This window comes from Colobus angolensis, unplaced genomic scaffold (genome assembly GCF_000951035.1).
Source record: "Colobus angolensis palliatus isolate OR3802 unplaced genomic scaffold, Cang.pa_1.0 Scaffold466, whole genome shotgun sequence".
Classification (NCBI taxonomy): Eukaryota; Metazoa; Chordata; class Mammalia; order Primates; family Cercopithecidae; genus Colobus; species Colobus angolensis.
In genome coordinates, this window is record NW_012118110.1 from 264,313 (window position 1) to 286,505 (window position 22,193).

A 22,193-nucleotide genomic window follows, 5' to 3' on the forward strand; every position below is an offset into this window, starting at 1 on the left:
TAAAAATCATAGAGGAAAAAAACAAGATTACAATAGTGATTCTCAAATTTGAGTGTCCACAATAATCACCTGGGAGTGTATTACATATATTGACTCCTAAAAACCCCCAGAAAATTTAAGCAAGCAAGTCTGGAATACGGAATTAAGAGTCTAGAATCTGCATTTTGTTTTTGTTTTTTGACACGCAGGCCAAGTAATCTAGATATGTATGGGTGGTTATGAACATACAGTCTCTGGAGCAACTCCGAAAGGTTCAGGGGTCTCAGTGACGTATGGGTCTTTATAAAATCCAGTTACTGTAAAGTAAATGCTCAGGAGTACATGTAGGTTTAGGCCAACTTCGACCAGTATTATCCTACTGACAAAAAAAAGAAAATCTTTGTCAGAACTCCTTCTATTAATAACTCACAGGCTGCTGCTCATCAAGATACTGAATAAGCTCCTGCTGTGAATGGGCTACTGAGGAGGAAGATGAGAGGATAGGTATGACATCCAGAACTGTAAAATAATACATTTGTGTTGTTTTATGCCACCAAACATGTGGTGATTTGTTACAACAGCAGTAAGAAACTAATACATATGCTAGCAAATTATGTGCCTAAAAAGAAACTTCATTTTTCTTACCTATATCCATTGGTCGTTCTGTATTTAAACTGTCTGTGCTGCCCTGATGTCCACCTATAGGAGTCTTTCCTTGTTGATCTGATAACCTCCCAGTACTGACAGATCTAAAAAGAATGGTGATGTTTTTAATAAAGGAAAACTACACTTTTTAAAACTAGAAGGGTTAATAGGAAGTTAGAGAATGAGGAAACAAGAAATAGATACCAAACAATTCAGGGTAGAGATAAACTTCAATAATAAAAATAAAGGACAGAAATAGAATATTCAAGAAGTTCAGGAAGAACTATGTACTTACACAGTTACAGGAAGCATCTATGGTTTTCAGAGATTCTACATGTATGCAGTACATATCAATAACCATATGGCATAAATCACCTGCTATACTAATGTAGTCTTGCTGCTTTTATAATAGAAATCTATTTGTTTTACTATTACAGTTTTCATGTTTAAGGCTAGAATGGAAACAGTCTTTTACCTGCCAAACACTGCCTTGCTCTGCTGCTCAGCCCGCTGCCTCTCACTTCCTTGCACTAAGAGGCAATGGGCACATTCCCGTGGCTCATTCCCATCTTTGGATTGTTCTTCAGCAGGCCCATGATGAGTAACCAAGGCTAACAGGTTGGAAGATGCTTGCGTTTTAGGGATTTTGAAAGGAGCTGTGGTCTAAAGAGACATATATATGTAAACTAGTTAATATGATGCATCAACTATTCAGTAATGGCAGGTTTGTGTGACCCAGTAGTCAAAAGTATTGGTCAGGGTGGTGGGAAAAATTGTAGAAAGATGCAAACCTTCTTGGAAGGCCGAGAGGTTTTACAAAAGCTAGGATTTGGCTGAAGGCAGCCAGCTTCTCTTATCTGGTGCCTGACAGGTTAGGTTAGGTAACAAGGGGATGAAAAAAAACTGATCTAGATAAGTTAGTTTACTTAGGCCTTGGAACCTGGCCTTTAATCATCTACACGCAATTACCCACAAGTATGTTGACTCAAGGCCTTTGTCATTAAATCTGTACTAAATAAATGCCTGCAGCACTAGCATGTCAGAGCCATGGCGGCTACAACTCTTTCTGTGAATGGCCCGGTCCCCTAGCCCACTCCTTCACTGGATGTCTGTGTTGGAGTGCATTTTTTCATCCACTGCTTCGTCAGGGTCTGCAAGTCAGACCTTGCAGGAGTATGGACTCTGGCGTCAGTCAAACGCAGATTCAAACACTGGCAGCTCTATTTACAGCTTGATTGACCTTGCACAGTTCATTTAAACTCTCTCAGCCTCAATTTCCTTTTATCAGGATTAAATGGGATCATACACAAAAAGAATTCTGCAAGTAAAGTACTTACATTGCATATGGCACATAGAAAGTGTTCATTATATTATAGCTATTATTTGCCAGGAGCAGTGGCTCACACCTGTACTTCTAGCATTTTGAGACTGAGGCAGGTGGATTACTTGAGACCAGGAGTTCAAGACCAGACTGGCCAACATGGTGAAACCCCATCTCTACTAAAAATGCAAAAAAAATTAGCTGGGCAAGGTGGCACATGCCTGTAATCCCAGCTACTCAGGAGGTTGAGGTACCAGAATGGTTTGAAACTGGGAAGCAGAGGTTGTAGTGAGCTGAGCTTGCGCCACTGTACTCCAGCCTGGACAACAAAGCAAGACTCTGTTTCAAAAAGTGAAATAAATAAATTATAGCTATTCTCATAATGAATCCTTTCCATAAAGTACTATACTAGTTCCTAACCTACAAAAGGGTTTAATAAACACACCTTAGTAGGAGAGCCAATGATTGTTGGCAAAGGAGTTTTAAAGAACCAGTCAGAACTCCGTGGAGAGGACCCCAAGTGCTTGGTAGGAGAAGTTCCAAGGCTGCCAGGCCGGCTGGGCTGAGGTGAGTAGCTGTACCCAGCCCCAGCATGGGTTGGGCACACGGGGTCAGAGTGCTGTTTTCTGAGCTTCTGCTTGTTCTGATAGATGTCAGTGAGGGTGGGGGCGCTCTGCAGTCTAGCACCCAATAAGAGGGACTGTGGTGACTGAGCTTGTGGCACTGGAGAACCTAACAAGAAAACAAATGTAACGTTAACCCAAAGTGAAGAAGTGCAGTGCAAAAATGTAAAAATTAAGAAGACAATTTTTAAAATGAGAATTCTGATAAATATCTTATTTTTCATAAGACAGTCTAAAAGTGATTTACTTGGCAAGAGACTATTTTTCTGCCATCCTTTGCAAAACAAATCCATTGTTCATATTCTCAGGAGACAGATTTTAATGATTATGGGTTACTCGCTGTTTTTAATCAGTAGCTAGTAAATAACTCAGATTAATGCAAGGTCTGATTAGCACCAAAGAGAGCAATATCGTTAAGTGATTAAAGTTAATGAATACAACAAAAACCTACATTGAACAGGATGATTTTTACTCTATATGAATACATACCTTGGTAAATCTATGTAATTATTCTCTTTTCTCACACAGCAACTAAAAGAAAACTCAAACTAACCCAAAATAACTCCTTATTCAAAAAAAAACAAAATAAACAAATATATATAATGTGTAGGAAAGATCATAAGATAACAGACCTTTCCCAGATTTTACTTTGTGTAAAAATAACAAGCATGTGGATTTTCCGTACTTTGTCCATTAAATTACACACTAAAAACCGAAAGCATCCATACTCTCACAAAGAAAACACTTGCCTGCAGATATCCTTGCCTCTCAGGGGAAACCAAATCAAGAGTCTAGGAGATAAGGCCCCCTTTTCCCCCCTACAAACCTTGTTGTTGCCAACCCAAGGTCCACTAATCCTTGACTCCAGTTACACACTCTTTGGAGTTTCTTAGAAGCCAAACTATCAAGAATTAACATTAAGAGCATGCAAATATTCTTAGGGACCTAACCATCATTATTCTAAAAACAGAAACCAACAGAAGCTTTGCTGTTGACCACTCCTGGCTTCACCTCATTCCAAACTTGATATTTAATTTTACTGCGCTTTATAAAAATAAATTTGTGTTAAAATCTTATGGTCTGACTAAAGTTATTTAAGCTTCGTTAAAGAGTGCTTTTCTAAGTAACACAGGAGTCCTCTAACTGGTCAACTCCTCAAATATCCATACAATAGAATTTAACTTATAAAGCTGCGATTCACACATATATTTTCAGGCATATACATATAATAAAAAAACTATATTATTTTATCTGATGCTGACTCATGGCTCTTACCAAAAACAGTATTAATCATTCCGAAACGGTGGTTCACACCTGTAATTCTAGCACTTTGGGAGGCCAAGGCAGGAGGATCACAAGGTCAGGAGTTCAAGTCTAGCCTGGCCAATATGGTGAAACCCCATCTCTACTAAAAATACAAAAGTTAGCCGGGCATGGTGGCGCTCGCCTGTAGTCCCAGCTACTTGGGAGTTTGAGGTAGAAGAATCGCTTGAACCCAGGAGGCAGAGGTTGCAGTGAGCCAAGATCGTGCCACTGCATTCCAGTCTAGGCGACAGAGCGAGACTCCAATTTAAAAAAAAAAAAAGGTATTAATCAATAGTATTAAAGTAATGAAATTTCACTTCGTAAATAATTTTCATTATCTATGTGAAAATAACCAAAACTTAGCCAAATTATTTAATTCCTAAGACTTACTTTCATTAGGGAATCTCATATTCAAAAGGAGGTATTAGATTAGCTTTATGATATGTTAAACCACATTAGACCAAGATTCTAAAAATCAGGATGGCAGAGGAGATGATTCATATCAATTCTGTTCTTTGATAAGACTAGAAAAACACAGCTCAAATCCATTTATAATACAATTCAAATTATTAATAAACCAAATACATTCTCCTACCTGAGGAGTTTCTACTCCTGGAGTCATGGCCCTGAGGATGCCCACAGCAGCACTGACTGAATTGCTCAGGAATGGTACCAACTACATAAAAAAAAAAAAAAAAAAAAAAAAAACCAGATGGGGAAAGGAAGAAAAATATCCCAAACCAATAAAAGACAGCAACAGGCAACACATGCACAAATTACATAGTAAATTACTGGTTAGAAAATTTTAAGGAACAAAGGTTTGGTTCAACTAACATTTACCAGAGGACCAATCTGCTGGGCGCTGCACACTAGGATAAAAAGTATCGTATAATCTGCCTTGAAACAAGAACATTAGGGGAAGAAAAGCCACATAAACAAACAAATGCTCCTAACAAGTATGTCCATAAGACAGATAAGTACAAAGAGTTTGCACAAAGTGTCCGGGCTTGGGGAGCTGCAGGGCATGGCTAACAGACAGCCCCAGCTGCAGTCCCTCTGGATCTACCACACTGGTGCCAAGGCTAGGCTTCCCCCAGGAGCTGTTCCCAGCCAGTGACTGCACATGGTGGGGCACTAATTCAGGCTTGTTGAAGCAGGTCAGGGAATTCCTCTAACAAGACAATCCAGTGCTTGGGGCTACTCCTTCAGTCTGGCTGAAACCTTCTTAGACCTACATCACAGTCTGAGACTCTTCCTGGCCAGCTCTTCCTCCTTCCTGCCCTCCTTTTCCAGGTGTTGGACCTATGTTTGGTCTGAAGGCCCTCCCTGCTTCCTCCTGCTCCTCCCCTTCATTCTTCACAGGAGTTTCCCCAAGTCACTCTCTTGTATATCTAGTATGTTCTATGCATCCATTTCTCTGAGAACTAAAACTAACATAGAGAGAGAGTTAGGGAAGGCTTCAGAGGAGTTTAAGCAGATGAGAAACGTATGTCTACAAGGATCAGGCAGCAGGCAGAGATCAGATCCTTAGGGAAGAGCTTTCTTTATTCTTGTGTGCAAGAATGAGATTTGGACCTTGTCTCTGGAGACCCTGAAGTACCTCAGGGGCTGCTGCATGGGTGAGAAAGGGCCAAAATTTTATTCAAAGATTTTTCGTCTAAAAACAGCTTTGAAACCATTGCAACAGGTAATGTGGCAATTTAAACTTTTTTCCTTTTTTAACACTATCATTGTGTATTTTGTCTTGTTTTAAATAGGGCTCCTGAGGAAAGCCCTTCTCTTTCTGTCTCTTCAGATTTCTTCCTGTTCCATCTTAGTCTTACTTCAGCAGTTCTGACTGAAGGTGGGGTCCTCCCCTGGAAGTACTTTTTTTGCAGTTTTGAGATCTGCCACCCCCGGGCCCTGTGTGCACCACCTGTTCTTCCCACCACCTCAATGCCGCCTCTCATACAGCTGCTGTAGTCTCAGTGGCTTTGGCTCTCTTACACATATTTCTGGAGTTTGAGCTTTTATTTCTGTCTCTTGGTTTCACTGAAGATATGGTATACGGTTTGTTTCTCCTTTTGGTAGGGTTTTTGTTGTTGCTGGTGTTGTTTGTATTGGCATTCTCCTTATTACAGTACCACGAGAAGTGGGAAGATCTGTAACGAAGCTGCCACCACATGCCTACTGGAACTGGAAGGTTTCTGGTAATTGTGACCCAGAGCTGCTATACAGTAATCCTTATAAGTATCAGTGATAAGTAGAAAAGGCATTTTATGCACTTCAACCTAGGGTTTCTGACTTTGCATTCAGATTCAGATCCCAATCCCAAAGGAGATGCTTTTTATACATAAGTTACATTTATATTATTGTATTTCCAGTAGAGATCCTAACACATTTATACAGAGTTTCTCAAAAAGAAGTTGGGGCCGGACGCAGTGGCTCACACCTATAACCCCCGCACTTTGGAAGGCCAAGGTAAGTGGATCGCTTGAGCCCAGGAGCTCGAGACCAGCCTGGGTAACATAATGAAACTTTGCCTCTATAAAAATAAAAAAATAAAAAAAATTAGCTGGGTGTGGTGGCATGCGCCTGTAGTTCCAGCTACTTGGGAGGCTGAGATGGAAAGCTTCTTTGGACCCAGGAGGCAGAGGCTGCAGTGAGCCGAGATCATGCCCCTGCACTCCAGCCTGGGCAACAGAGTGAGACCTTGTCTCAAATAAAGAAAGAAAAAGAAAAAGAAAAAAAGAAAAGAGGGAGTTGGGATTGGGGTAAAGATGGAAGGATGGGGTATGGCCTCCAATCAGCTGAGAATCACTGCCATTATGAGCCAAAGTTCCTAAAGAGAATGTGTAACGTCAGATTTATTACAGTGAAAAAAAGGTTGAAAACAACTGTTTTTAAACTCTCCTTACCCAAAGGGGAAGGTGAGTAAGGCCTAGAAGACCCAGTGGAGAGCCTTCGTCCAACTGTCTGTGCTGTGTCTGCTGGCACCGGGGAGCATGATCCCAGCCGGAGGAAGCCCATGGGGCTGGTGTTGGACCTTCGCACCACTGCAGATCTGAAAAGTAAATTATTCCTTTTATAAAAGGTTCTAGAACTCTCTCTTTATTCCTGCATTTTGTGAAACTTCCTAACAATATGCCATGGCGTAGTTTTCAGAAATATGTAATATAGTCACGTGGAACAATTATAAGATGCATAAAAAGAGTGAGGTCTCCCTCTCATTTTTCTATTTCTAGTTGCCTAATTCCCAACACTTCCCCAATTCTATTCAAAAGGTTACCATGATTCTTAGTTTCTAGTGTATTCTTCCAGAGTTCCTTAATGCATACACAAAACAAACTAAATATATACTCTTATTTTCACCATGTTTTAACACCAAAGGTGATATATTACATACCAACCATTTGGAATCTTTTTGGTCTTAGGTCCTCTTTATACTCTTAAAAATTACTGAAGACCTCAGAGAGTTCTGTGTATGTAACTTATATATATTGATATTTACTGTATTCAAAATTAAGCTGAGAAATTTTAAGAATTATTAACTCATTAATAAGCTTATTCCATGTAATATAAGATTATGAAAAATAAGCATATTTTCCAAAACAAAATAAATTAGTGAGAAGCACAGCATTATTTTACACATTTTTATAAATTTCTAATGGCTCACAGAAGACATTTGGATTCTCATAATTGCTTCTGCACTCAATCTGTTGTAAGACACGTTATTTTGAGTAAAGTATATAAGGAGGATCCAGCCTTCCACAGATGTGTAACTGTGAAAGGAAGGAATATTTTGGTAGCCTTTTCAGGTTAACTGTGACATGCTTCTTTGATACTACACCAAAATTCAGCAAGTGGTTGTTGATAAAAGGTTGACTGCAATGTGGATCTGAAACCAGATTAATGAACTCATACTCCACTATGCGAGACTCCATTCTTTTGCAAAGAATCTTGCACTTTGAATGAAACTTTTACCTGTGCATGATTTTTTTTAACCATTTAGTAATTTGGAAAACATTGGTTCACTGAGTTATGCAGATAATTCCAATGTTGATATATTAAACAATATCAAAAAGTAATATTCATAACAAAATATCACCCTCAATTTTAAAAGAAACACCTGTCAAGGTTTAACAGAAGCTGTCAAACTTGTATCGACCACTGAATTTTTCCAACATTCTAATTTTTGCTTAAAAGCTCAAGTGTTATCATTGACATTTGTCATTGCTTGTTTTCTTCAAAGTGGACTTACCATTTTTGACAAAATGGCTGCTTGATACCCATAACCATCGTTTGTCAGCCATTTCTTAAAGTAAAAAGGGTACTCTATGACAAAGTAGCTAGTTCAACTTGGAACTAGAACAATCATACCAGTGCTTTTCCTGAGATAACTACTCAAATATGCGGCAAAAGTGCTTTATGTGTACATCCTACTCAAGGACTGAGATTTTCAAAGAAATATATTAATTTTTACTGCCTCATTAAGGACATTCCTTTGTACCGCAAGTGTGTGGTGGAGAAGAATACAAAGACTAATAGGACTGTTTGGGTACCACCACCCTGATTCAGGCAAAGGTTCCAATAGCTTTATCCATCTTTGCTTTCTGTACTATCAGTGCATGTATCAATGCAATGAAAAAAGCAAATAATGTCCTAATTTGTATTATGAAAATAGTTTTGATCTCATGGACCCTCTGAAGGGATCCACAGACTAAACTTTGAGAACCACTGCATAATATACTGTTAATCACTTCACTTTTTTCATTTTATATTATAACTTGGAAATCTTTCCACTTTGGCACAGAGGGAGCTCCTTCACTCTTTGGGGAATGGAAGGTGTGTAATATTCCATTATCAGAGATGGATCATAATAAATTAGTTCACTACTGGTGGCCATTTGGCTTCTTTTTCATCCTTTGGTATCGTAACAGTTAACAACTTTGTGTAAATGCAATTTCATACACAGGAGAAGCCTGTATATGTAGAGTATGTCCATGACTATACATATATGTAGAATTAGTTACCAGAAGTCAAAGTGCTATTTCTTCCCTTCACTCTATCGAGTTCTCTGAGATTTAGTACTCTCTGAGGATACTGTGGGTCACAGTGATTCTCGTTATGTCAGAATCCCTGATTATGTGCATACTTACGTCTGCCATGCTAAATCAAGTACCATTCTTCTATCCCCTTCTGTTTTCCAGAAATTTACTGAACTCTCTCTCTCACTGAATAGAATAAGAATAATCTATGCTTGGCCAGGCGTGGTGGCTCACACCTGTAATCCCAGCGCTTTGGGAGGCTGAGATGGGAGGATCGCTTGAGGCCATGAGTTCAAGACCAGCCTGGTCAACGTAGTGAGACCCCATCTCTAAAGCACAAAAAAAAAAGGAAAAGAAAAAGAAAAAAAAAAAAGAATAATCTATTCTTATTTCATGTCTTTGTGTGGACTTGTACCTTTGTCATTCCTTTAATATGATCTTAGTAAGGTCTCAGGATCGGGGAAAAAGTAAACAATACGTAAATAATCTGCTACAACTGGTGAGATTTCATTTTTTTAATAAGTTCTTCCTCAATTCTTAAAACTAATTATACTTTATAAGTATATGTATCTATACACATGTATACTTAACATATATAAAATATATATATACATATCATACTATATTATCAAGTTAAACTTAAATATCATTTAAATTATCAATTATAAAACTTTTTTATTCAATTTTGTGCATTTCCAGTATACACACATGTAAGAGACTAACTATGCCATGGAAACTAACAGATCTTCCAATAACAATAAATTTTTTTTTTAAAGGAGAAGAAAAAGAATTAAGCAAGAAAAAAGTTACTAACTTACCTTGGAGAACCATGTACATTTGTGCCTGAGCTGGCAGTAGATGTAAGATTCTGCTCTATGCGCTGATAATTCCTTATTTGAGTAGGTACTGGAATTGGTGCTGTTTCACTGTGAGGTGACACAGTAGGCTGATACTGCCTGCAATCACAGTTTATTGAAAAAGGAAAGAAACAGTGGTAGGACTGTTTTTCTTTCATTTGACCCATTAGTTACATTTAGAGAAAATTCTAGAAAGAGCCAAATGGTCATTTGGCTTAAGGTCATTCTTACCTTAATAAGAAATGATCTTGTTAAAAAAATATATAAAGTCAAAAAACTCACATTTATTATCTAAAAAACTCCTGGCATTCATATGCATATTGAGGACTAAGAATTACAACAACCTGGAAAAAAGTTCCTTTACAACAACAGGAAAAGTCCACAGGTCAGCAAAACTCTCATCCACTCACATTCTGCTATTCATTACTATGTGAGAGAAAAAATATCTAGGAAAATATGCTGGGGAAAAGAACAGGAAGTTCAATAGCAAAGATGACTGGAATGTTTGCAAAAGTCATGAATGCTGTAAGCATTCCCAAAGAGCTCTGACTTTATGAAGAAGGAGAATACATTGCGCAAATTTTCAAAGCATGCAACTCATCTGACGTCCACATTTTGTAGTGTCAGTCTTTGGTTTCTTTAATAGCCTCTTTCCTCACTTTTCATAAATTCAGAAATAGAATGTCCTTATATCACTTTCAATTCACTTTACAATATATCCTAAAACATATCAGAGATAACACTGGGCCCTAAGAGAGATGACTTATTTCAAAGTAAAAAGAAATACAAAACACTTCTGTAGTGGAGATGTTAGCTGCTTTCCCAATATCCATTCAGCCTTTATGTCTTACTAAAAAATAACTTAAATTTTATTAGTAGCAATAATATGCCCAATTAATTGTAGCATATCCCAGACTCCCTTGCAGCCAAGGATAGCCATATGTCTTTCTTGGTCAGTGAGATATAAACAGAAGTCTTCTACTCATTCTTCCTGCTCAAAATGTGAGCATACTTGCTGGAGCTTCAGCAGGTACCTTTGAACCACAAAAAAAAGGGCAAAAGACCTGAAGACATATAACTTCCTTGAGCCACAGAAACCAAGGAAACAACTATTTATCGTGACTTTTTTCATGTGAGAAAACCTTTAGCATTCAACCACACTACAGTTAGGACCCTGTGGTTTACAGCCAAGTGGAATTCCTAATGATACACCATTTAGTGTGCTTCTAATTAATTTTTTAATGAATTTTTTTAATATCTATACATTTGATTCTTCAGTTTATCTACATCCTAAAAACAAACGAAAGCCCAAAAACACAAACCCTCTACTATCACTAAAACAGCTTAACAGTACTTCACTAATCAGCTCTGGTGTCTGCAAGCCAGTGCACTCACAGGTCTGACAACCCAAGTTCCTTAAGAACAACACAGCCATCAAATATCAGAATGTGAATGAATAAATGCCATTTTTCTATTGTTTCAATTTAGTAAGTAAACTGTTTTTGAAGCATTCATTCCCTGCTGAAGCACATCAGGGAATTTTTTTTTTAAATACACATTACCAAGCTCTAAAATTTTTCCTGTACTGGTTAATCTCCAAAGGGAAGAAGCTAAATAAAGGTACCCAAAGAAGTAAACTTAGCAACCTCATAATTCTAAGCACCTCTCTCAGGTAATCTCAGCTGGCTTCTCTAACACCTCTGGTTCTGCCCACCACCAGCATGAGGACATGAACAACCGTGGACCATGTTCTGCAGAAGTTATCTCAGATAGTCTCTGGACAGGACCTGCAAGCAGACTTGCTCAGAGTTTAGAAAGTCTTCCCCGGACAAATTCCAGACCTCCAGCTAGCTAAGACAACTGCAGCCATTTTCCTGTACAACTTAGTATTAACACCAATATTTAACCATCACTCAACTCCCTGAGTCCAAGGTAAGGAGAGGGAAAGTCTATGTATGTCCTGAGTCTCCAGCACATCTTCCTCACCTCCACTAGGGCCTGCAATTCACAACATTCTCTGTGTGGAACGTCATCTGGGACCCATATGAAATACTTGAAAGATGAGGCAGCCTGGCCACATGGTAGCACAATCACGTTATTCTACTTGTACTGAGAGGAAAGCACAAATGCAAAAGGACAAATAAACACTAGGTGATAGCATGATAACTTCCTCAAATTCATAATCTTCACATCAGGAGATCCCTAGTTGCGTCTTTGTTTCAGAAGACTCCATGAGTAAATCCTGAAAGGCTGATAAGTAATCAGGAAAGTAAGGGTTCAGCTGGAAGTAATACCAAGGGACACAGGGAAAGAAGGAAGGATCTATGCATATAAGAGCTTCTGTGAAACACAATCTAGCACGCTAATGCTAAGCCACAGCTGTGAGCTCACACTCATGGGGCTGTGTAAGCGATGGGGAGCCAAGTGGAGATAACCTGCTCATTACCCAGAGGCCAAAGCAGCATCAGAAAAGGGCCTAGTCAGGCACACAGCTTGCAAGGTTCCAGTGAGAAAGGGGTTACTTCATGTAAAGGGAAGCAATCAGAAAGTTAGAAATCCACTCAGATGGTACACTCGAATGCACCATGGGCTGTGTACGCAGCTGACCTCCATCAATGTCTGGCAACAACCAGTTTTCAGAATTCTGATATCCTAATTCCCATGGCTGTGCCTACTTTTTGTCTGGATGCGCAAGGAATAGATAATTCCCTACATGTACTGAAAACTGCCGTGTAGCTAATGGAGGCACTGTTACTAGGAAGTGCTGCTTTAGAGAAAAATGAATATTCACTGGCAAAGGAAAGTTCAAGAATTAGACCATAGGAAGAGAAGCCAAAAAGGAGCCAAAGATGACTCAAGAAGAAAAAAAGGCAGCAAATCAAAAGAAGTGAAAATCTGGCAATATACAATTCCCGTATTTGAATTCCCATATCCTCAAAGAAAGGAAAGAAACAAGTTTGTACAAGATTTTCTTATCCCCATGGTTCCCAAACTGTGCACTGAGGGACCCCAAGGTACTACTTGGGTGCTACTCAAGGGGTGCTACTCAAGGGGTGCCTTAGAGTACATCAAATTGTTTAAAGTTTGGGAGGCCGAGGCAGGTGGATCACGAGGTCAGGAGTTCGAGACAGGCCTGACCAACATGGCGAAATGCCGTCTCTACTAAAAATACAAAAAATTAGCCAGGCGTGGTGGCGGGCACCTGTAATCCTAGCTACCCTGGAGGCTGACGCAGGAGACTTGCTTGAACCTGGGAGGCGGAGGCTGCAGTGAGCTGAAATTGCACCACTGCACTCCAGCCTGAGCAAACAAGAGTGAAACTCCATCTCAAAAAAAAAAGAAAAAAAAAAGATACTCTTGCATATACAGTGAAATGAAATGATCTCAGACAAGAATGCTAAGACCACACAATGGGACAGGGACAGTCTCTTCAGCAAATAGTGCTGGGAAAACTGGATATCCACATGCAAAAGAGTAAAGCTGGAATCTTATCATACACCATATACAAAAATTAACTCAAAGGGGATTAAAGGCCTGAACATTATACCCAAAACTATAAAGCTCCTAGAAGAAAACATAGAGGAAAAACTTAATGACATTAAGAGTAGGCAATGATTTCTTGAATATGATGCCAAAAGCACAGGCAACAAAACAAAAAATAGAGAAATATGACCTCCTCAAACTTAAAAAACTTTCATGTATCAAAGGACACAAAGAGTCAAAAGACAACCAACAGAATGGGAATAAATGCAAATCATACCTGACAAGAGGCTAACATCCAAAATATAGAGAGAACTCTTAAAACCCAACAACAAAAACCCAAATAACTCAGTTTAAAAATGGGCAAAGATCTTGACTGGACATTTCTCCAAAGATGACATACAAATGGCTAAGAAGTATAAGAAAAGATGCTCAACATCACTAATCATTAGAGAAGTGTAAATCAAAATCACAATGAGGTATCACCTCACACTCATTAATTAGGATGGCTACTATCAAAAAAATAGAAAATAACAAATGCTGGTGAGAATGTGGAGAAACGGGAACCCCTGTGCACTGTTGGTGGGATTGTAAAATGGCACAACTGCTATGGAAAATTTAGCCAATTCCTTAAAAAATTAAACACAAAATTACCATATGAGCCAGCAATCTCACTTCTCGGTACATATCCAAAGGTACTGAAAGCAGGATCTTAAGGAGATATTTACACACTCATGTTCGTAACAGCATGCACAATAGCAAAGAGGTTGAAGCAACCCAAATGTTCATCAATGGATGAATGGAGAGACAAAACGCAACATATACACACCATGGAATATAATTTGGCTATAAAAAGGGAAGAGGCCTGTCACATGCCACAACATGGATGAACCTTACAGTCATTATGCTAAGTGAAATAAGCCAAGTCACAAAAAAGACAAATGCTATATGGTTTCACTTACATGAGGTATCTAAAGTAGTCAAATTCATAGAAACAGAGAGCAGAATGTGGTTATTATCAGGGACTTGAGGGGAAGGGGAAGTGGGGAGATAATGTTTAATGAGTATAGAGTTTCAGATTTGCAAAACGAAGAAGTCCTAGAAATTGGTTGCATAACAATATGAACATATTTAACACTAATGAACTATAAACGTTAAAATGGCTGAAATAGTACATTTTATGTGTTTTTTATCACAATTAAAATTTCAGGCCGGGCACAGTGGTTCACACCTGTAATCCCAGCACTTTGGGAGGCGGAGGCGGGCGGATTACCTGAGGTCAGGAGTTCCAGACTAGCCTGGCCAACATGGTGAAACCCCATCTCTACTAAAGATACGAAAAATTAGCCGGGCATGGTGGTGCATACCTGAAATTCCATCTACTCAGGAGGCTGAAGCAGAAGAATAACTTTAACCCGGGAGGTAGAGGTTTCAGTGAGCCGAGATCCCGCCACTGCACTCCAGCCTGGATGACAGGACGAGACTCCGTCTCAAAAAAAAAAAAAAAAAAAAATTAGCAGGGCATGGTGGCACATGCCTATAATCCCAGCTACTCAGGAGGCTGAAGGAGAATCGCTTGAACCCAGGAGGTGGAGGTTGTAGTGAGCCAATATCCCACCAATGCACTCCAGCCTGGGCCACAGAGCAAGACTCCATCTCAAAGAAAAAAATAACTAAATAAAATTTCAAGAAAAGAAATAATGAGGCTGGGTGCGGTGGCTCACACCTGTAATCCCAACACTTTGGGAGGCTGAGGCGGGTGGATCATGAGGTCAGGAGATCGAGACCATCCTGGCTAACACAGTGAAACCCTGTCTCTATTAAAAATACAAAAAATTAGCTGGGCGTGGTGGCAGGCTGCCTACAGTCCCAGCTACTCAGGAGGCTGAGGCAGGAGAATAGCGTGAACCCGGAGGCGGGGCTTGCAGTGAGCCGAGATCGCACCACTGCTTTCCAGTCTGGGCGACAGAGCCAGACTCCGTCTCCAAAAAAAAAGAAGAAATAATGGACTATAAAACAAAATAAACCTTAAATCAAGAACACTAAGTTCTATAACCTTACAAAAATAAAATATAAAAAATATTTTAATAAGATAATGTAAATATACATACCCTCCACACACCAAGAACTCATTTGAAGCACGCCTGCCAACAGTCCCCACTGGCATATCATCTAAAGGAGAAAAAAGTACAATCAGTTCCTGTTATACCATCTGCTTAAAAAAACACAAATTTGTTCCAACATGATTATGAGGATTTCATGCACAATGCAAAATTACCATTGGCTTATGTTATGATTTCATCTATAAGAAATAATAGATAACCTCAGAAAACTACACCTAGCTGAAGACATAGGCTGCAACTCTTTGGATGCCCACTTCTATAAGCAAATTTGAGGTCTTCTTCAAAATAAAATGCCATATTTATTGCAGTGTTTACATATTTCTTCACCATTAAACATGCAAAAACTGTGCTACTGTTTTTATCAGGCTCCATTTTCTGTGTCAATGACAAAGGTTCTGAGAGTTGTGCCCTTAATACCATTTTGCATATAAGTTTATTGCAAAATTTTGCAAAGAACATGTATATAACAAAATAGAAGAACTGACCATAAAACAAAGTCTAGTTCAATAAAATGTCGGATTACCCCATCCTCCTGCATAACACTCTCTCAGGTCTTGCATGGGTTGTTGAACAACATGTCATGGAAGGCCAGATGTGGTAGCTCACGCCTGGAATCCCATCATTTAGAGAGGCAGAGGCGGGAGAATAGCTTGAGCCCAGGAGTTTGAGACCTGCCTGAGCAACACAGCAAGACCCCATTCTCAAAAAAAAAACAATAATGTCAGGTAGCAATAAGCATTATAAAGGAAAATAAATCAGGGTAAGGGGACAAAGAGTAGCAGGGCAAAGGGGAAGTCCATTTTTATTTAAAGACAATGAATACTTGCCTATAGGAGAATTCAGAAAACAGGGAGAGGAGGCAGGGATAGAAGCTAGACTTCACTAAGTGTATTTTCTTTCATAGCTTTTAGTTTGAAACCATACATAATTTTCAAACGAAATTAAATCAAAAGAAAATAAAATCCCTAAAAATCAAAAGTAAAAGAATCTAATCATGTAGCAAACCTGATAGCTTAATCATGAGAGGGAAATTATTTCAAGTAACTTTTTTTTTTTAATTTATGTATTTTTGAGACAGAGAGGAGCATGATCTTGGCTCACTGCAACCTCTGCCTCCAAGGTTCAAGCAATTCTCCTGCCTGTCTCCTAAGTAGCTGGGATTACAGGTGTGTGCCACCACACCCAGCTAATTTTCGTATTTTTAGTAGAGACGGGGTTTCCCCATGTTGGCTGGGCTGGTCTCGAACTCCTGACCTCAAGTGATCTGCCCACCTCGGCCTCTCAAAGTGCTGAGATTACAGACATGAGCCACTGAACCCGGCCTCAAGTAACTTTGATACTCAATAATTTGATTGCATATACCCAACGGGATTATCCTAAGGACGAAAAAGATTCACAAAAAGATCTTAAATGGCTTTCAATGACCACATTTACAAAAAATTTTAAGTCAGGACCAGTAAATAATCATATTTTAAGTAATATTCATAGAGTTTTGATACCATATTGTAATTCTGAAACTATAGAGGCAACGGGAAGGACAGAAAAGAGAAGAGCCTAAACTCACAAGGACAAAAAAAAACAGAAAAGTCCACAGCCACCAAGATTTGGAAGGTATAAAGTTGATGGACAAGTAGTATTTGACTTAGTTGACCCAAGAAGATAGAACCTTAGACAGCTGGAAAGCCCAGAAGTAAACCAATTTACATCACAGAACTCCAAAATGCTGAGTAATCAGCAGTACCAGATACCTTTCAGAGTGGCACTGAAGGTAGGACTAAAAGCAGGATTGACTGAAAGTCTGTTTAGAAGCAGTCAGAATACAGTTCATCATAGTGTATCGTATTCAGGATTTTTGGTAAGTGAATAGATTACAGCTGCTCATGGAGCAGGCATGGGTAACTATGTGAGTTGATGAATACATTAATTTATTTCACCGTAGTAACCATTTTACTATAGACACATGCCCCTCAACCTAAGATGGTGTCACTTTTGAATAAACCCATTGTAGGTTGAAATTGTCCTGAGTCAAAACGCATTTAATACACCTAACCTACCTAACATCATGGCTAAGCCCAGCTACCTTAAACACACTCAGAATACTTACACTGGCCTACAATTGGGCACACAAAGCCTGTTTTATAAAGTGTTGAGTATCTCCAGCATCAGCTGTTTACTCTGGTGATCGCGGGCTGACTAGGAGCTGCAGCTCACTGCTTCCACCCAGCATCACAAGAGAGTTCTGTACCGCATATTGCTAATACAGAAAAATATCAAAATTCAAAATTTGAGGGATGGTTTCTACTGAATGTAAATCATTTTCCTATTCACATAAAGTCAAAAAATTGTAAGCCATTTGTATATCTCATAATATCACGTTGCATAGCTTATACATAATACAACATTTTTTTTTTATACAGAATTCTTTTTAGAAGAAGCAGTTAGAATTTTATATCCTTTCCCCAACCTTATGCAGGTAGGCAATGCCCATCTCCCACTGTACATTCACACTTGGGACAGAGTAAAACAGAGGGTCTCTGGACTGCAGAACAGCAGGAAAAATTAAAGGCAAGGGTACTACACTGACAAAAGATTAATGGAAAAGAGTTATTAAATGAAATTTTACACTGACTATTGAGAACTCCATACTTCTTCCCCCATTTTGTGAATCCAGATAGGTTCTCTTTAGGCAAAACATTGGATGAGTCTTTTGGGGGATCTGAGTAGCCCTCCAAAAGGGAAATAGTCCCAAGAATTGCCCCCGCCATATCATTCATCAAAGAGGCTTGCTGTCAATGAGACGTTCTCATGTACAGAGCTCTCAAACAACTTTCAAATTTTCCATTCTCAAGAAGCATACAACAATATACTGCATGTTGAAACAAGAACAATACTTGGAGAAAAAACTTCTGAAAATTTAAAACATGAGGGCATAAAAGAAAAACTCCCTAAAAGGGTAAGAAGAAACATTAATGAAATTAAATTAGAACAATAAGACAAAAAGATGGAAAATCAGACCAAAAAAAGATAAAAATCAGCTGGGCACTCAGGTATCTGTTATACATTACTTTTAAACTGTATAGCTGTTTTAAACATCTTGTATGTATGATACGTTTCACAATAGCACATTTTTAATCATTAAAAAGAAGAGCGAGATCAACTGTAACAAGTGTGTATACATCAGGATAATGAGGAATGAGAACTGACCCCTAGGATTTGGCAGCAGGAAGATCTTGACAGGAGCAGTTCTGAAACATTTACACCAGCACACACAAGAAAAAAGACAACTAGAATAAAACAAAAGATGTGAATGCTCTTTATATAGAAAAGTATAAAAATGTATCAAAACACATTAAAGAAACCTAAATAAGTGGAGAAATACACATTCCTAATTAGATGACTTAATATTGTAAAGAACCTACCTGTCCTTGAATATGTCATACTATACAGTCAATGCAATTCCCATCAAAATGCCAAAATGGTTTTCATAAAATTATCGAGCCGAAATTAAACTATATGTGGGGGGAAAGGGCCAAGAATAGCCAGAGTGATTCTGAAGAACACTGAAATGCTCTCTGCTCTCTGCCCCTCCTTCCCTCCCTGACCACACACACATACTGACACACACAAATTTAAAAATTATTATAATATAGACAAAAAAAGAAACCCCATCCTGTACTTCAAGCTGACATGACAAATGTGGCATGACAAACGTTGACACTGCATATCAGTGGAGAAAAGACAAATATTTAATAAATAGGACAACTGACCAATCTTTACCTTGCTCCATCTACAAAAATGAATTACAGGTAAAATTATATGTTAAAAAAAATCTTTAGAAGGAAATATAGAACACCATAATAACACTAGGGCTGCATGAAAAAATTAGTACAAGTTGTTTGTACCAACATATTACAAAGTTGTAGATATCTAAGTTTTCAGTTAGAAGTAGTTCTGGGACATGTACACAAGAATGTCTGTTATAATACATATGTATTTTTTGAGACGGCGTCTTGCTCTGTTGCCCAGGCTGGAGTGCAGTGGCACAATCATGGCTCACTGCAGCCTCAAACTCCCAAGCTGAGACTACAGGCATGCACCACCACACGCAGCTTTCTATTTTTGGTAAAGGTGGGGTCTCGCCATGATGCCTGGCTGGTCTTGAAATTGGGGGTTCATGCGATATCCTCCCACTTCAGCCCCCAGAGAAGCTCTGACTACAGGTGTGCACCACCGCGCCTGGCTAACATTTTTATTTCTGTAGAGAAAAAAATCTCACTATGTTGCTCAGACTGGCTTCAAATTCCTGGGTTCAAGCAATCCTTCCTCCTCAGCCTCCTAAACTACTGGGATTACAGGTTGTGAACCACAATGCCTGGCTCATTACATTTTGGATAGTGAAAAGGTAGAAATAACCCAACTATAAATCAGTAGGGAAATGGATAAACTGTGTTTTAGTTATATTATACAATTCATATATTAGAATGAATTTCGAATTCAGAATATTTACAAAATGCAAAAAATCTAAAATCTGAAATGCTTCAGTGAGCATTTCCATTGAGCATCATGCTGGCACTGTAAAAGTTTCAGATTTGGGGGCATGTCAGATTTTCTAATTTGGCAGGCTCAACCTCTAACTGTAAAAACACAAAAATCTTAAGTATGGATACAATTACATGTAGAAATACAAAATCTACAGGAAGAATATACCCCTGGCAAGAGCAGAAAGAGAAAAGGCACTTTAGCTATACTTATAGCATTTTTTTGTTTTGTTTTTGTTTGTTTTTTGAGACGGAGTCGCTCTCTGTCACCCAGGCTGGAGTGTAATGGCACAATCTCGGCCTGTAACCTCGGCCTGCCGGGGACCCCAGTACTCCTGGAGGAGGTTCAAGCAATTCTCCAGCCTCAGTCTCCTAAGTAGCTGGGATTACAGGTGCGTGCCACCATGCCTGGCTAATTTTTGTATTTTTAGTAGAGATGGGGTTTCACCATGTTGGTCAGGCTGGTCTCAAACTCCTGACCTCATGATCCGACCACCTCAGCCTCCCAAAGTGGTGGGATTACAGGCATGAGCCACTTTTACAGCATTTTAAATATTTTAAAAAGACATCTAAGACAAATATGGCAAAATACTGACCTATATAAAAGTAACACAGCCTAGTGGGTACTTTGAGTATATGCTCTATTATTTTGTTTAAAATGTTTCATGATTTTAAAAGTTTTAATTACCTTTGGTAAAGAAATAAAACCACTGTACTAGATGACTTTTAAAGGTGACTCTCAGTTCTCATAATGCTGGTTATAAACTGCCACAGCACTGCTGCTGTGATGTGATCCATGTTTTCCCTTCAGCAGCCAGCTAATACTTAATTACATTCAGTCTAGGGATTAAGGTCTTCACAACAACTAGCACAGTGCCTAGAATGAGCATCTACTAAATAAGTACTCATTCACTCATTCACTGGTTTCTCTGTTTCTGTTTGGATACAAACAGAAGTTGAGATCATTTCCTTTTTTTTTTTTTTTGAGACGGAGTCTCGCTCTGTCACCCAGGCTGGAGTGCTGTGGCCGGATCTCAGCTCACTGCAAGCTCCGCCTCCCGGGTTCACGCCATTCTCCTGCCTCAGCCTCCCGGGTAGCTGGGACTACAGGCGCCGCCACCTCGCCCGGCTAGTTTTTTGTAGTTTTTAGTAGAGACGGGGTTTCACCATGTTAGCCAGGATGGTCTCGATCTCCTGACCTCGTGATCCGCCCGTCTCGGCCTCCCAAAGTGCTGGGATTACAGGCTTGAGCCACCGCGCCCGGCCGAGATCATTTCCTATAAAGTTTTCATGTACCTTCAGAATCCAAACTTACTGTTTAATAGAAGATGATGATTGAGCAAATTTTAGAAAGGTAGGAATATAATTCTGAGAATTTAAACAACTAAATAAAATGCTCATTTGAAAAGGTGCCCTATGCAAGAAAGTGTAATATACGGGTTAAAAAAAGATGCTAGTTTAGTAGATTAAATAATATAATGTGTACAAGTAGAAAAGATTCTCACATGAGTGGTCTGACGAGATGTTGTATGGCACCAAAACAAAGTCATCCGTGTCACAAGAAGAATTCTTGCTACTAGTACTGGCAGAATCTTTGGAAACTTGTAGATAGTTGGGAGGACCCAATGGTGGGGAAGATAAGTTTTCTTCCTGAATATGCTGCATATCTGGAAGGGACTAAAATTAACAACATAAAATTAAAACTGGCCTAATAATCAAATACAAGTCAGAATAGTGACTAGATTAAGGAAATTTTTTTTGTGTGTGATTGAGTCTCGCTCTGTCGCCCAGGCTGGAGTCCAGTGGCATCAACTTGGCTCACTGCAAGCTCCGCCTCCCAGGTTCACGCCATTCTCCTGCCTCAGTCTCCCAAGTAGCTGGGACTACAGGGACCCACCAACACGCCCGACTAATTTTTTCTATTTTTTAGTAAAGACGGGGTTTCACCATGTTAGCCAGGATGGTCTTGATCTCCTGACCTCGTGATCTACCTGCCTCAGCCTTCCAAAGTGCTGGGATTACAGGCATGAGCCACCATGCCCTGCCTAGACTAAGGAATTTTTTTTTTCCCCCACAAAAGTGGGCATAAAGTCCAATTCCATCTAAGGTTTCAAAAAATCTCTCTGGAAGAGCTTTCCTTTAGAAAACCTTTCTTTCAAAAGTGTTTGCATAAAGACTTCTAAAATGTCTTCCAAAAATGGTACTTAAAAATATATCATACCACTTATCCACACGTACTTCCCTCCCTCTCCTGAAGTTTTTGAGAAAGTGAATTTTTTTTTTTTTTTTTTTTTT

The 22,193-nt window shown here is 39.1% G+C and overlaps 1 protein-coding gene across 1 annotated transcript in view; it reads right to left on the bottom strand.

Moving 5' to 3' along the window:
• The window catches only part of ULK2 (unc-51 like autophagy activating kinase 2), a 75,401-nt gene that overhangs the window by 23,584 nt on the left and 29,624 nt on the right, over positions 1 to 22,193 (bottom strand). The window contains exons 8-15 of the mRNA XM_011958300.1: positions 21,404 to 21,575; positions 15,349 to 15,409; positions 9,719 to 9,856; positions 6,771 to 6,916; positions 4,469 to 4,549; positions 2,391 to 2,677; positions 1,100 to 1,287; positions 625 to 728 (exon numbers count right to left, since the gene is read on the bottom strand). Of these exons, the coding sequence (XP_011813690.1) occupies positions 625 to 728; positions 1,100 to 1,287; positions 2,391 to 2,677; positions 4,469 to 4,549; positions 6,771 to 6,916; positions 9,719 to 9,856; positions 15,349 to 15,409; positions 21,404 to 21,575 (1,177 nt within the window). The remainder of the gene's footprint in view (positions 1 to 624; positions 729 to 1,099; positions 1,288 to 2,390; positions 2,678 to 4,468; positions 4,550 to 6,770; positions 6,917 to 9,718; positions 9,857 to 15,348; positions 15,410 to 21,403; positions 21,576 to 22,193) is intronic.